The 16,447-nt window shown below is 44.7% G+C and overlaps 1 protein-coding gene across 7 annotated transcripts in view; it reads left to right on the top strand.

Moving 5' to 3' along the window:
- Positions 1–16,447, top strand: part of ATP9B (ATPase phospholipid transporting 9B (putative)) — a 227,399-nt gene that overhangs the window by 153,499 nt on the left and 57,453 nt on the right. For all 7 annotated transcript variants that reach the window (XM_036874381.1, XM_036874378.1, XM_036874376.1 and 4 more), the window contains one exon: positions 14,448–14,590. In XM_036874381.1, the coding sequence (XP_036730276.1) occupies positions 14,448–14,590 (143 nt within the window). The remainder of the gene's footprint in view (positions 1–14,447; positions 14,591–16,447) is intronic.

Here is a 16,447-nt window from a genome sequence, read left to right on the forward strand (position 1 = left end):
ATACATTTAATATGCATGTTAAAATAGAACTCTTAAAATTTTAATCTGCGATATCTCCTCTTTCCTGAGTTTCTAAGGTTCGTGATTATGAAGCCTCAGCAGAGTGTTTTGAACAATCGAGTCTGAACTGTAATTAGAAGGTAGCTTTAAATGAATGCTTATTTGCTTACATTTTTGCCATCTTTAGTATAATAGTTTTGTGTCTGATCTTAGTATGCTATATAGTATTTCAGTATTACTAGAAACAACTTATACATTATATCCCCTTGCACTTTTCAAGAAGTATGTCAACTGTACCTAAATATTCAAATTTTTAAAAAAATTTATTTATTTAATTTATTTATTTTTGGCAGCATTGGGTCTTCGTTGCTGTGGGCTTTCTCTAGTTGTGGTGGGTAGGGGCTACTCTTCCTTGTGGTGCACGGGGTTCTCATTGTGGTGGCTTCTCTTGTTGCGGAGCACGGTCTCTAGGTGCGTGGGCTTCAGTAGTTGAGGCATGTGGGCTCAGTAGTTGTGACACGTGGGCTGTAGAGTGCAGGCTCAGTAGTTGCAGGCATGGGCTTAGTTGCTCCGTGGTATGTGGGATCTTCCAGGACCAGGGCTCGAACCCGTGACCGCTGCATTGGCAGGCAGATTCTTAACCACTGTGCCACCAGGGAAGCCCTCAAATTTTTTAAATTAAATTTTGTTAATAGTGTTTTCTTGTTATCTCTTCTTATATGTAGGATCTGTGATATTGATCTTCTTCATTTTTTTTTAAGATTTATTGATTGATTGATTGATTGATTGCTATGTTGGGTCTTCGTTTCTGTGCTAGGGCTTTCTGTAGTTGCGGCAAGCGGGGGCCACTCTTCATCGCAGTGCGTGGGCCTCTCACTGTCACGGCCTCTCTTGTTGCGGAGCACAGGCTCCAGACGCGCAGGCTCAGTAATTGTGGCTCACGGGCCTAGTTGCTCCGTGGCATGTGGGATCTTCCCATACCAGGGCTCGAACCCGTGTCCCCTGCATTAGCAGGCAGACTCTCAACCACTGCACCACCAGGGAAGCCCTGATCTTCTTCATTCTTGATACTTATTTCTGCCCTTTCTCTTTTTTTTCTTGATTAGTCTTCCAGTGGTTTGTCAACTTTAGCAGTCTTAAGGTTGAGTTTATTGATTTTCTATGCTATATAGTATTTTTCTGTTTTATTAATGTTACCTTACCTTATTTCTTTCCTCCTACCTTCTTTGGTTTGTATTATTCTTACTTCTTCAGATAGATACTTAATTCACTAGTTTTCACGTTTTTTCCCCTTTTTGAATATATGCAGTTGACGCTATAAATTTCTCTGTAAGTACTACTTTGCCTGCATCCTAAAAGTTTTCATATGTATAGAGTTTTTGTTACTGTCAACTACAGAATATTTTAAAATCTCCACTGTGATTTCTTCTTTGACCCATAGTTATTACAAAGTTATTTCTTAGTTTACAACCATATTTGACTTTTCTAAGTATGTCTTTGTTCATATTTGACTTAATTGCATTGTTGTCAGAAAACATAGCATTCATTATTTCAGATCTATGAAATATGTTGAGACTAGTTATAGGGCCTGATATTTAGTTGGTTTTTGTAAACATTCGCTGTGTGCTTGAAAAGAACATGGAATCTGAATTGTTGGCTGCAGTGTTTCATATGTCTATTAGGTCAAGATTGTTCATCTTGTTTTTCAGTTTCTCTGTACCCCTGCTTGATTTTGTTCTTTACCTTTTCTAACAGTTACTGAGGGTTGTGTTAAAATCTCTGATCAGTATTGTGAATTTATCTATTTTTCCTTGGAATTCTGTCTGTTTTTGGTATTTACAAACTTTTTTTGTAAATTCCAAATTTTTTTTTAACATCTTTATTGGAGTATAGTTGCTTTACAGTATTGTGTTAGTTTCTGCTGTATAACAAAGTGAATCAGCTATATGTATACATATATCCCCATATCCCCTCCCTCTTGTATACAAATTTAAATTGCTATATATTTCTGCTGAATTAGGCGTTTTCTCATTACAAAGTGACTTTCTTTATCTCCGCTAAAGCTTTTTGCATTAAATTCTACTTTGTTTTATGTTAATATAGTAATGCCAGCTGGCTTTAATTTGCTTGGCATGTCTTCTTCCATCTTTGTACTTTCAACTTTTCTGTGTAATTGTATTTATATATGTCTCTTGTAAATAGCATAAAGTTTAATTTTTATCTACTCCCATAATTTTTGACTATTTAGTGCATGCACAATTATTGTAATACCCTTATATTTTTAGTTTAAATCTATCATTTTATATTGTGCTTTTTTTTTTTTTAAAGATTTATTGATTTATTGATTGATTGATTGCTATGTTGGGTCTTCGTTTCTGTGCTAGGGCTTTCTCTAGTTGCGGCAAGCGGGGGCCACTCTTCATCGCGGTGCATGGGCCTCTCACTATCGTGGCCTCTCTTGTTGCGGAGCACAGGCTCCAGACGCGCAGGCTCAGTAGCTGTGGCTCACGGGCCCAGTTGCTCCGCGGCATGTGGGATCTTCCCAGACCAGGGCTTGAACCCGTGTCCCCTGCATTGGCAGGCAGAGTCTCAACCACTGTGCCACCATGGAAGCCCTATATTGTGCTTTTAATGTGACTTAACTATTCTATATTTTTTCTCCTTTCTTACCATTTTATTTATTATTTTTTATAATTCCACTTTTTTTTCTAGTAGTTTGTAAGTTTTATAAGCAGTTTCTGTTCTTTTAGTATTTATCCTAGAAATTAAAAACATTCTTAATTTCTCAAAGTCTAAAGGTAATCATTTCCTTTGCATGTCACCTTAGAAGTGTTTAACTCCATTTACCCCTTCTGACCTGATCCATTTTTGTCATTTATTCTAATTGTAGTTATTCTTAAACTCCAAGATGTTACTGTTTTACACATTCCCTCTTTTTTAAAAAATATTTATTTATTTATTTATTTATTTATTTATGTATTTATTTATTTATTTTGGTTGTGCTGGTTCTTAGTTGTGGCACTCAGGATCTTCGTTGCAGCGTGAGAGATCTTTAGTTGCGACATGCAGACTTCTTAGTTGCAGCATGCAGACACCCAGCTGCGGCATGTGAACTCCCAGTTGTGGCATGCATGTGGGATCCGGTTCCCCGACCAGGGACCGAACCTGGGCCCCCTGCATTGGGAGCGCGGAGTCTTAACCACTGGACCGCCAGGGAAGTCCCTACAGATTCCCTCTTAATTTTGGTTTATCCATGTTTTGTTCTTCTTCTTGCATTTCACACCTTCCATGTAGAATAATTTTCCTTCTGTCAGAAATTTATTTTTTTAGTTTTTGTTTAGTGCTGGTCTTTGTTGGGAACTCTCTAGATTTTTGCTTGGCTTTTCTTCTTGAAAAATAGTTTCACCTGTGCATAGATTTCTAAGTTGTCATGATTATTTTACTCTCTTTTGGCTTCCATGGCTGCTGTCTACTGGCTGTCATTTAAGTCTTACTCCCCTGTGACCCTTCCAGCCTCTTTCAGATTTTCTCTCTGTTGTTGGTGTCCTGCTCTCTGATACAATGTCTAGATGAATGTTTATTCTTGAATCTGTAGATAGGTTTCTTTCATTCATCCAAGAAAATTCTTAGTTTGTCTCTTTAAATACTGCCTTTGCCCTATTTTGTCACCTCTCTTTCAAGGTTGGTTAGATATCCACACTGTACCCTTTGTTTCTACTGTTTTTACTTTTGTATTTCCCACCTTTTTGTCTCTGTGCTTTATTCTATTAATAAATAATATTCCTAGTGCCTTGTCTTCCAAGTCACTAATTTCATCTTTGGCTGTGTCTAGTCAGCTATTAAACCAATCAGTTTCTTAATTTCAGTTATTAGTATTTTTTTAGTTCTAAAAATTTTATTCAATTTCTGTATCACATTGACTATTTCATTTTTATATTTGCCTATTCTATGCAAATATTCTTCTAATTGTTCTTGTGTATCCAGGTGTTTTATAGTTTGTGTCTGTCACGTGTAATATCTGATGCCTTTCGCAGTTTTGTTCTCTTGTGTTTTTTCCTTGTGGCTCTTGTTCATGGTATGTTGTTTGACTGTGTACTGTGTGGTGTTTGCTGTTGTGTTGTGCTGTGGTTTATTTGGGTTTTGTTTGTTTCTTGGCAATTATATTTAAAAGGCTAACTATAGGAATCATTTGAAATAAAAGATGAAAATACATTTTTCCAAGACAAATACCCTGCTTCTAAACTGTGTACTTGGAGGTACTGCCTGTCTTGGAACATCTTCATCCAAGTTCAAGGTTCACAGTTACTGAATTATTCAGGAAATGTGAACTGGCTCCATCTCCACGTGTAGGTGCCGTGGTCCAGGTTCTCCCTAAGTTTGAGAGTTAGCCCTTCACGGCCCCGCCCGTCATGGGAAGGAGGCCCTCTTGTTGGACCTCCACCTTTCGATGTTCCTGGTCTTTACTTTTGCTCCTTGCACAGGTGGACTATGGAAGGGAAAGTCCAAACTCTTGGGGAGGGCGTGTGCTCTCAGGGCAAAGGAGATCGTATGGTCCCTGACCTCTCTGGTAGCTGATTCGGATTTAGTCCAGAAATTTCTCACTATCTACTCAGTTCTTTATTTCTTTTAAGAATTAAAAAAAATTTATATAGTATTTCTTATTGTTTTCAGTGGGAACATTGAAAACAATTCAGTGGGAACATCGGTTCAAATAAAATACCTCCCATTACCCTAGATCACAGAACTTTTTTGCAATTTTTCTTTTTTTCTTTTTTTTTTTGACCGTGCTGTGCAGCTTGTGGGATCTTAGTTCCCCACCCAGGGATTGAACCCAGGCCACGGCAGTGAAAGCGCCAAGCCCTAACCACTGGACCACTAGGGAATTCCCTGCAATTTTTGTGTAAAGGAAGTTACACAAATTTGATTAACTTCCATGGCAGTACTTTCTAACCTAAAATTTTGTGGTCTCAAATACGATAAACCTTATTCTTGAGAATGCACCAAGCTTTCTTTTAACGACAAAATACAACTATATCAGAGAGAACCTGGGAAATGAAGGCTTTTAAAAAAACATCACTTGGATAAACAAACTACAGTATATCTATACAATGAATACTGTCCATCAATAAAAAGGAATAAACTATTGATCCATACGATAACTTGGGCATAACATTCTTGAAGTTACAAAAGTGTAATGGTGGAGAATAAATCCCTGGTTGCCGGGGGTAGGGCTGGGACAGGTGTGACTCTTGAGGGGAGGGGGAGGAGGGCCCTTGCCGTGATGGAGACGCCTGTGTCCTGGGGGAGACGGATGGACAGGCTGGTGATGGGAACCTCTCCGTGGGACCCACAGCAGAGAGTGCAGAGCCCGGATCAAGTCTGCATTTGAGCTAACCGCACTGTCGCAGCAGGTCTGTGTGTGGATAGCGTGCAGTGGTCGTGCAACATGTTACCTTCAGCGGAAGCAAGTGAAGGGCACACGGGACTCTCTGTCCTGTTTGCCACTTCTTGTGAGTCTAAACTGTTTCAAAATTAGAAGTTATTAAAAAGCACCCTTGATCTATGAGAGTGAGTATCTGTCTTAGAGGCAGACTTTAGGCTCTTGAATCAGGGGGTGTGAGTCTGCTTTCTTGTGTTGATGCCATGACAGCTGTGGCCGCGGGCAGGTCTCCCAGCCTCTGCGCCTCAAGTTTTCTCATCTGTTTCTCCATGGGGCGAAGCTGTGTATAAAACAGTGCGCCAAGAGCGTGACTTTGCTCTTTGTGCCTTTGTCCTTCTGGCTCTTCTTACATTCAGCTTCTTGTATCAATTTGTGTTGGCTTTTAATAGAACGCTGAGTACCTCTTTCATCTTATCAAATACATTTACTACCTCATTTGCCTTTTAACTAGACTATGGTGTTTCTTCATGAAAGAGCTACGGATGCAGTTTTTAGATGATGTGAGTGTAAGGCAAAGGGGGATTACCGCCGTGCTGAACAGCCCCTGGGGAAGGACGGGCCTCCGCTCTCTGGGTGCTGGGGAAGGATGGGCCTCCACTGTCTGGGTGTGGCTGGAACAGGGAGCCAGGCGTGCCCTCGGGCTCTTCCCGCGCCTGTGGACTCTGCTTCCCTCTGGCCGCGCGCCCTCCTCACCTGGCTGCACAGATGGCGTTGGAGGCCTCGGGCTCACGTTCTGCTTGCTTAATTAAACTCTTGAAAAGCGAGTACTTCTCTCCAACCCGTTGAGGAAAACTCCCGAGAGGGCACCAGCCTCCCGGTGCCACTGCTTGCCCTCATGCAGTGTGGACTGTCCAGGCCCAGCACGGGGGTGGCCGTGCCCACTGGCCGGGCAGGGCAGGCTCTGAGAGCGCGGGGCCGCCTCCTGCCAGCCCCCCGGCCGCGCTGCGTGGGTTCGCTGTGGGCAGTGTTCCCTTCGGGACGGGAGCCGAGCTGAGCTGAGCTTCTGCAGCCCAGGGAGGCTCCTGACTTTCTGCCCCAGGCTTTCCCTCCGTCAGCTTCGTTATTAAGATTCTGCTGGATCCGGGGTGTTTGCCCTGTTTCCTTTCGCTATTCCTTCATCCTTTGACTTTTGGAGACATTTTAAGGTGTATCTGTTAAATTGCTTGTAATTAGTATATTGATTTATTTGTTTAGAAACTGAGAGACGTGCTATTTTTAATAGGAATATTTACCCTTTCACATAATTGACACAGACTATTTGGCCTCACTTCTGCTGTGTGTATTTGTACTGTTGCTACACAGATGTTTTACATGCACACGCGTGCACTTACAGCCCTGCAAGGCCCCCCCGCATGCGGCCTGAAGCCACAGTGAATGCTGGGAGAATCCTGAATTCCTCTGTCTCCATTCACCCCAGGATTTGACCCTCTGATCAGTATTTGGTTGTTGTGGGACCTGAGAAGATGGGCTGATTCTCCCTGAAGAACCTTCTGGGTTTGTGCCCGTCCTCCTGACGTGGGAGACGCGCTCTCAGAACCGCGGGACCCGTGCTTACCAAGCCCACGGCCTGTGCCACCTCCTTACTCGCCTTCTGGCCTCCAGGCTTTCTTTCGTTCTGTCCACCTTGGACACTGAGGCTCAATTTATTTTTCGAAACACTATTTTATTTCAAATCCCCAGTCCACCCACGCCCACTCCAGAACTTGATAATGTGATTTAGAATTTTGCTTCTACCAATTTCAGCTACCTTTCATACTTAACTAGATTTTCTGTTCCTTGGGACCCAAGACTACATTTTGTTTATCCTCTTGTGTGTTGCAGTGGATACAAATCACAGGGGCTGTTAGCCTATTGGGGGGAACATCCGATCTGCCAGTGACGGAACCTCCCTGCCTTCTGAGCCCCGGGGCCTGCTGACCGCCTGCCTTCCTAGGTGGCGCCCACGTGCTGCCCACCCCCGTGCTTTCCATTTCAGCTCTGCCTTTTCCATGAAACCTTCTCTGGCTGTTCAGGGCCAGTGATCCTCTGCTCCACCAGCATGACTCTCAGTCACCCGCTTTGACGCGCTATTGCTGACACGTGGCATTTTCCAGGTGCTGTTACCAAGGCTCAGAAGGGTCAAGTCTGTCATCAGCCCAGATCATGGAACTAGTACATTTGGGAATTAGGAATCCATACAAGTCATATGTAACGTCATTCCTGTAAAATTCCATTAACCCATGCTTCCCCCCAATGGGGGGGAATTCAGGGGCATTCAGGGGGTTGATTTGACAGGAGTTGACTATCTGGAAAAAGGGACCTAGAATCACTTCCAATTTCTGGCTTGGGTGACGGGTAGATCACACCATTCATTGGTGGGAGAAGCGTCTCCTCCTCCTTGAGCAAGAATAAATTTGTTCTTATTTTGTTTGGCACAGGATGGGGAGGAAGTGGGAAAACTAGCCTCCGTCGTGTATATATTCATTTAAAGGTGTTTGTGATAAATCTAAGGTCAGATACCCTGTAGGCAATAGAATATACAGTCTGAAGCCCGGGAGAAAGGTTCAAACCAGTAACAGAATATTACCTTCCCGGTGCGTGGCCATGGGTGAATTCACCTAGTGAAAACATTTTGGAACCATCCCTTGCTATCCGCGGTGCGTCATGAAAATTTTAAAGAATCACACAACGAAAAATTTGGGGGGGAAATTCAGATAAAATAGCATCTGTGCTTTTTCCTTTAAATGACAAGTTACAGGAAGAGGTTTTGATTACTTTAGATAAAACTTGTCATTTAAATGACTTTTCTTTTGCTCAGATTAGGATCTAAAAATAAGTCTCACTTCAGAGGAATGGGTGTGAATTATTTCAGGTAGATTCACTCCCAGCGGAGCCTGGTGTGAGCTGGGGCTGTTTCACCAGGTTCTGATAAATGCTGCGATTTAATTGTAACAAATTAAGTTGAAATGTAGCAGGCCTCATGGGGCGCCAATGGGGTCGCACTGCATGTTTTAGCAAAGTACACCTCACTTATTCAGGGTCCAGGTTACCTCCTCAGACACTTTTGTAGCTGTAAGATGAGACTATTTGGAAAAGAAAGTGCCACCATTAAGATGATCTTATGTTCTAAAATTAACCTTGTGCTTTCTTCCTGTAGTGTAAAGCAGGTTCATACATGTTCCTCTCGGTGACACCCCTGAACACCCTGGCCCATGAAGATGGTTTACTTCATTCTTCTTATTTTATAACAGTAAAGGTCACAACTGCCTCTGGTTCAGCTGACCATCTAAAATTGCAATGACTTTTGCACTTATTTGGAATAGGTCTCTAGATAATTTCACAGTTGCTAAATTAGCAACATAATTTAGCTTAAATATATATATGGTATCTATTACCTTATAATCTATTACTGTAATACTCAAAATAGTAGGCTTAACATAATTTTTTGTTCACAAATCATGTTACTATAAAGTACTAGTCGAATAGAGGTCTGGGTTTTAAAATTCCATAAAATTAGAACATTACTAAGAAGTAAGTTAAATATGGTGATAATTACTCTGTCAACTTGGTGTTTGAAGTTTGAGCTTCTAGAAATTTTTTGCATTAAAAAGCAAATTATTGTACTAACATTTGATCAAGATGTACAGTGTGAATCAGAGTGAACTTAAGCTCTACTTCCTACCTATATGGCATTATTGTCCTAGTTGAAGGTATTTTTCCTTAATAGTTTTTCACTTGTAAACCACGAACTTGCGTTCTGCAGTAGTTCTGCTTTATTTTTCTGAACGTGAAGGTTATCTCCATTCCCTTTTTCACTAGTAACTACTGCTTTGTACATTCTTTGAGGGGATTTAGGTTTGTAGTCAACCTAAACTGTTCCAGTGGTATTGATTTGTGATGCAGTATTTCATGAAGTATTATATTCTTACAATTCTGTACAACAGTGGTTGTGTTAGTAAGCCCTCTCTGGCCCAGGATCTCAGGAGCACGACCTGGAGGAACCCGAGAGATGCTCCTTTGGTTCCGCTCAGCCCCATGCCCAGTGCAGACTGCAGGCTCTTGAGAAAGGCCTGGCCGGCTGCAGAAAGGAACCCGAGAGATGCTCCTTTGGTTCCGCTCAGCCCCATGCCCAGTGCAGACTGCAGGCTCTTGAGAAAGGCCTGGCCGGCTGCAGAAAGGAACCCGAGAGATGCTCCTTTGGTTCCGCTCAGCCCCATGCCCAGTGCAGACTGCAGGCTCTTGAGAAAGGCCTGGCCGGCTGCAGATAGGAACCCACTTGCCTTGCGATCCCTGAGGCAGGCTGATGTCTTCAAAAGTAATTCGACCAAAAGCTGCAGGGAGACCACAGCACACAGAGAAGGGCCCTGTCTTCGCGATTGTAGACGTCTGCTCCAAGGAGCCAGCTGGGCCATCTTCACAGGGGTCACGTGCCCCGCCCAGGCCCTGCCCCTGCTCTGTGCCCACCAGGCTCCTGCTCGTTCATTGGCCATCTGGCCTGAGTGTTACCAAGTGACTCTGACTCTCACTTTATTTCCCGACTCCTGGGGACTCTGTCTTATGACCACACCCAAATCACAGATAAGTCCCTGTAAAATCCTTCTTTTTTAAAAAAAAAATTATTTATTTTATTTTTTATTTATTTTTTTAAATTTTTGGCTGCGTTGGGTCTTCGTTGCTGCGCGTGGGCTTTCTCTAGTTGCAGCAAGCGGGGGCTACTCTTAGTTGTGGTGCGCGGGCTTCTCCTTGCAGTGGCTTCTCTTGTTGCAGAGCACAGGCTCTAGGCCTGTGGGCTTCAGTAGTTGTGGCTTTTGGGCTCAGTAGTTGTGGCTCACGGGCTCTAGAGCGCAGGCTCAGTAGTTGTGGCGCACGGGCTTAGTTGCTCCGCGATATGTGGGATCTTCCCAGACCAGGGCTCGAACCCGTGTCCCCTGCATTGGCAGGCAGATTCTTAACCACTGTGCCACCAGAGAAGTCCTGTAAAATCCTTCTTTTTCTTCTTCCAACCTTCCTCACACCCTGAACTCTTCCTGGGCGGCTGCTACTTAGTACCTGTTGGCAGGACACTCCCCAGTACTTTGCCAGCCTTTCCTCCTGGCTGGCCACCCCTCCGGGTGCCTCCCCACAGCTGATGGGAGACGCCTGGGGCTCACACAAGCCAGGTGCTGTGTGCAGGTGATGGCACCTCCTGGACCAGTGCCCCTGGGGCAGGGGAGGCCCGGGGACTGCGGTGCTCTCCCCACAGGTCATCTTGCGCAGGCCATGTCCTCACCCTCCTAGCAGGATTAGGAAGAGCCAAGAGGTAGCGAGGGGCTGCTTTACAAGGTCTGTGTCGCTGTCAGTTAAAGATTTTCTTTCTGACCAGTACAGGTATTATAATTTGTAAGATGTGAAAGTTATGGACAAATAAATTGTGATTATTTTATTTTAATTTCTTTGACTTACCTACAGACTTTCTTCACCGACTGACTCCTTAAGATCACTTTCCAAGTGTGCGTTTATTAATAGGCAGGTCACAGGATTGGACACGAGCAGCTTCACCACGTGGAGTTGGTCCGTCCTATCGGCTGCTTTCCTGATAGAATTAAGTCAGGCGCAGACTTCCTGATAGAACTTGAAGCATATCTGAGTGGTCTGAGGTCTGATCGTTAATGAGGACGAATGAGGCCCGGCTGGTTATGTACAAGGTACAATTCCTCTGTCCTGTTCTCCCTGGTGATGGTCTGGGGCTGAGTGACTCCTTGCTGACTGAAGGGCTTCACCAGTCTGCCTCGGAGGCGTGCGGAAGGGCTGCCGCTCACCCAGCCACGTTTCGTGTCCTACCTGCCGTAAACGTGGCCGCCGCCCACGACGAGCGTCCTGCCTTGAGGGACAGTGACGCCCACACCCTGTGCCAGACGCTTGGTTCCTTTCTGTGATTTGATACTTTCTTTACTGGCTCTCCAAATTCTAGCCTCTTGAACAGATGAAATTTTCTTACCTCTAAATCTAGGCCCTGTTTTCACCGTTGCTAAGGGGCCTCTCATTTGTTGGTGGTTCTTCTTACTTCTCGCTGAAACCCTGGGAGCCCTTCCTGGTTCGTGGGCTGCTTCTGTGCTGGCTTCTTCCTGGGGGTATCTCAGCGTTAGCTTGAGCCGTGGCACGTTTCCCTGTGCCAGCTCCTGTCGTCTCAGTGCAGTATTGTTCCACGCCCCTGGGTGTCTGCCTGCCTCCCTGCACACCCTTGGATATCTTTGATTTTCTGGTTTTCGTTAGCCAAATTTCACTCTCTTTGCCGCACTTACATTTTGCATTTCACGCTTGTGCATTCTTTTAATCAAATGAAATAAAAATCTTGTAAATAAAAATATTCTGTGTAAAAAAAATGAGACACAGCTGAACATTTTTGACACACCTGGTATATGGAGAGAGCTGCTCTGGGAACAGCTAGCAAGCAGCGCTCCCCGCAGTGGTACGTTCTTAGTGCGTGTCCTTACAGGGGGCTCTTTAGAATTCCAGGCTTGGAAGGGCTCTATTCCAGTCCTGTGCTTTCAGGCAGGATTGCAAGAAAACTGTCCAAGGTAGGATGGACCACCATTTGTTTTAAGTTGCAATCTTATTATACAATTGTAAATGATGAAATTTCTAAGGTAAGTAAAAGGTCTAGAGTCTAGTGACAAATGCCCTTGTGTTTGTCATAGATTTAACATGTTCAGTCTTTGTTCAGATCCTTTTTCTTTTTAAGAAGGTAGATGTCATAAAGTCATGGACCTTCCCTCTCTCTGCTCCTGCCTTCCCCAGAGGTGATTTTTCTCCTGAAATTGGGGTGGGTCCTTTCTGTTCATGTTTCTGTGTCCTTGGTGCATATGGTGGGACCCGTGAACATTATAAAGTTTTGTGTATTTTTTAAAAATTCATAAATGTGATTGTATTAAGTGTCTTTGTGCCTTGGTTTGCTATTGCCCCAATTTTAACTATACTGTTGCTGGGCGGCTTGGATGTTTTCACAGTCAGTGCCGCACGGACGGCATCCTAGTACGTGCTGCTGGGCGCACGTCGGGGCTTCTCCTGGTGGGCCGATGGCTGGAAGAGGCGCGGCCGGTGACACTCTGGCCAGTCTTCGTTTCACTGCGTGCTGCCAGGTCCTCTCTAAGTGGCTCCGCTGATGACACTTCTACTTGCAGTTCATTAAAATACTTGTTTCCCCACATCCTCACTAACGTTTGCTGTTCTCAAGCTCTTTTGTTTTGTTTCGCAGTTCTCTAATATCCTAAATATTCTGAACTCGTATTTAGAATACCTTTGTGGTTATCCACGAAGATGATGGTGTGTGGTAGAGGCATCAAAGGAAAGAGGGCTTTTATTCAGGCCCTTGCTGGTAGGAAGCAGAATAGGGGTGAGCAGTCTGGAGCCCCACACGGGGCCCCCAATGGACTGTCCACAGAACAACGTCTGCCCCCCGTGGGAGATGGCGGTATCGCGAGGGTGTCCAGGGGACAGGTTTCAGACGTGGGGAGTTTGTGTATGTGGAATTTGGGCTTTGGAGAAAGAATCACGGGGAAAAGTTGGGTCAAAGAGTAACACGTAGACGTCTAAGGTGGTGGGGGTGTGTGGGGAGACGCGAGGGGACAGACGTGTGCGGCACGACTCTGGACGCGGGCTGGACGGCTCCACGCGCTCCACAGAACGCTTGTCCCAGGGGTGCTGAGGCCAGAGGGCAGTGGACCCTGCACGGGGCAGAGCACAGCCCCCGGGCGGAGCGCCTCAGCCGGTGTCCTGCAGGCCCCCCTCCTGGACCACCTGCCCGCGCCCTGCACAACGGGGCTGCTTAAAAATGGGTCAACGAGAAAAACGAATTTCTACGAATCATACACATATGTGTTTACATTACGTTTTACATTAATTCATAGAAATGTATGTTCATTCACCAGTCTGTTAATGTAGAGCTCTGGCCCTTTTTTTTAGTATGTTTTGAAAATCTACGTTGTTTTCCTCATACAAAGAGGTATTCAGAGTGCACGGTTTATAATTTCCCCTTTGGATTTCCTTACGGTGGAGGGAGAACGATTTTACAGATCTGTCTGGTGAGAATCTTCCCGAAGATTTAAGTTCCTTGTTTTTTGTCTCACCCACACCTTATTAAAAATGTTTTTTTTAGAACAATTCATCACTATCCAGTCTTTCAAAACCATTCCATTTCACTGAAGTGGAAAAACAGGTCTCTTGATTTCGGTTAATAATCCCATTTCATCAAATTACATAACATCAGTGTGTACACCCGGCACGGGTGGGCCACAGCGGCTCTTGGTCGGTGGAAGGAGACGGTCAGCATCATGTCGGAGGGCAGCTTACAGGTGCTGGTGCTGTGGACATCAGTCTGCCCAGCAGAACGGCGCATGCCGGGCGGGTGCGGGATGGTCCACCGTAGAGCGTAATTCGGGCCGTGGCTCAGCCTGCTCGGGGGTCGTGGCTCTGACCCTGAAGTCCAGGCTCCGCGAGGCGGGCTGGCCCCGCCCCCTGCTCTCAGCCTTTCTGGTCCTCTGGTCTCAGGGCCTGGCCCAGGGGCTCGCGCACTCAGAGGGCCTTCTGCCCGCCCGGTCCTCCCCCTGGAGCCTGTTCCCCTCCCGCAGGGCACTCATCACGCTGGGGACGCTTCTTTGTTTTTGTAAAATGACTGGCCAGATATCCAGACCCGTTTCAGATGTTGATTCCCAGTATGGCCGGCGAGTTCCTTCCACGTGGCGCTCTCCCCTTTGAGCCTGGATGGGGAGGTTCGCTTTGTCCGCCCTTCCCAGGTCCTGCTGCCGTCGCAAACCGGGCTGGAGGGCCGAGTAGGAGCACCTGCTTCTCCGGCACCTGCAAACACGCTCTGGGCTGAAAAGAGGCCTGTTGACTCAAATGTCAACACGTTCATTTATCTTACAGTCTAACATCCAATATGATCTATTTATTCCATATGAATTAAAGACAGTACATTTAAGTAAATTATATGGAAAACCTGGACATGAGGTGTTGGATCACGCTAATGACTGCGATGGGTTTTCTTTGGCAGTTTGCGTGTGAACCTGGACATGGGCAAAGCCGCCTACGGGTGGATGATTATGAAAGATGAGAATATTCCCGGCACAGTGGTCCGGACCAGCACCATCCCGGAGGAGCTGGGGCGCCTGGTGTACCTGCTGACCGACAAGACAGGTACCGCTGTCCGCGCGTTCACCTCTGGAGGCATCTAGTGGCGGGGGGGATCCTGGTGTGTCTGTGCTCACACACGTTTATGGTGTGTGTGTGTGTGTGTGTATGTATGTGCATGCACCTGCAGGTGTGTGAGAAACAGAGTATTGAATTCACGGTTAGAATTCCCCAGATTCGGGACTTCCCTGGTGGCACAGTGGATAGGAATCTGCCTGCCAATGCAGGGGACACGGGTTCGAGCCCTGGTCTGGGAAGATCCCACATGCCGCGGAGCAACTAAGCCCATGCGCCACAGTTACTGAGCCTGCACTCTAGAGCCCGTGAGCCACAACTACTGAGCCCGTGTGCCGCAACTACTGAAGCCCACGTGCCTAGAGCCCACGAGCCACAACTACTGAGCCTGTGAGCCACAACTACTGAGCCTGTGTGCCGCAACTACTGAAGCCTGCGTGCCTAGAGCCCACGAGCCACAACTACTGAGCCTGTGAGCCACAACTACTGAAGCCCGCACGCCTAGAGCCCGTGCTCTGCAACAAGAGAAGCCACCGCAGTGAGAAGCCCCCACATCGCAACGAAGAGTAGCCCCTGCTTGCTGCAACTAGAGAAAGCCTGTGCACAGCAACGAAGACCCAAAAATAAATTAATTAAATTAAATAAAAGAAACTCCCCAGACTCAGCCCTTGAAACTGGCCTCCAGCGAATCTTCATCTTCTAACATAAGAGTATCATCAGAATTAGCAAAATGTGACATTCTTAGAGATTTAAAAGACGTATTTCTATATTTTGAACTTTCTACAGCCTTACAGTTGTGTTTTTGTTTTATTTAACTACCTGTATTACACCTCTCTATTGGCTTCTTAAGAGCAAAAAGAGCTTGTTTATTATAGAATGATAGTTATGAGCTATTAGAAGAAAATAACAATAAGATATGTGAATTTGGTATTTTAACAGTGACATTCTCCTAAAGAGCTGCACCACAAATGATTTATCCCACCCTAAGGTTGCATGCTCCAAATTCTCTTTGTCCTTATTTCATTTTTTTCTTTCTTTCATCAGAGAATTCTTGTCAATCCATAACATACTAAGTAAAAGACAAATTGAATCCAGAACTATAACAAGAGCTGTATCTAAGGGTTAAAATCTCTTTTTGATTTGTTGATTCGTGGTGTAAATTCCTAGTAATTCTTAGCGAACCAGAAATAAAAGAATATTTATATAAACGGTAAAGGAAATATGTCTTGAATAAAATTAAAAACTTTATTTTTAATAAAATATTAGAAAAGTCCTCACTATAGTCAGGAAGAAGAAAGACTAATCTGTACCATGCTTTGATTTAACATTTATTACTCCAGCCACTGCTGTGAGACAGGAAATAGAAGATCCACAACCAGAAGAAGAAACAGATATTTACAGATATAATGATCAGCCAAGGAAATGAACTGCTAAAAATAAGAAATCAGTAAAGTGGCAGCTTACAAATTAAAATAACAATAGCAATAAAAATAGCTCCCTTATGTGTAGAATAGACTGAAGAAGAAAGATCCCATTCACGATAGCTCAAGTACATGTAGAACGTGTGGATATAAACTTGGGGAACATAAGGGCACGTATGAAGGAAGTGACCAGACCTGACAGAGAAATGTAAGAGACTGACATCAGTGGAGAGATGTACCGTGTCCCGAATGTGAAAATTCAGTATTCTATAGCTGCCAGCCTTCATAAGGAATTTGTAAGTTTACTACAGTTCAGTCAAAATCCAGTTGTTGGATCGTATTTGGTTTTCATTAGGACTTGTCTTGGTGGGACATTGAGGAATTGACCCGTAAGATAATGCTCCATAAATCAAAATAACTCAGAAAT

This window comes from Balaenoptera musculus, chromosome 14 (assembly GCF_009873245.2).
Source record: "Balaenoptera musculus isolate JJ_BM4_2016_0621 chromosome 14, mBalMus1.pri.v3, whole genome shotgun sequence".
In the NCBI taxonomy this organism is placed as follows: domain Eukaryota; kingdom Metazoa; phylum Chordata; class Mammalia; order Artiodactyla; family Balaenopteridae; genus Balaenoptera; species Balaenoptera musculus.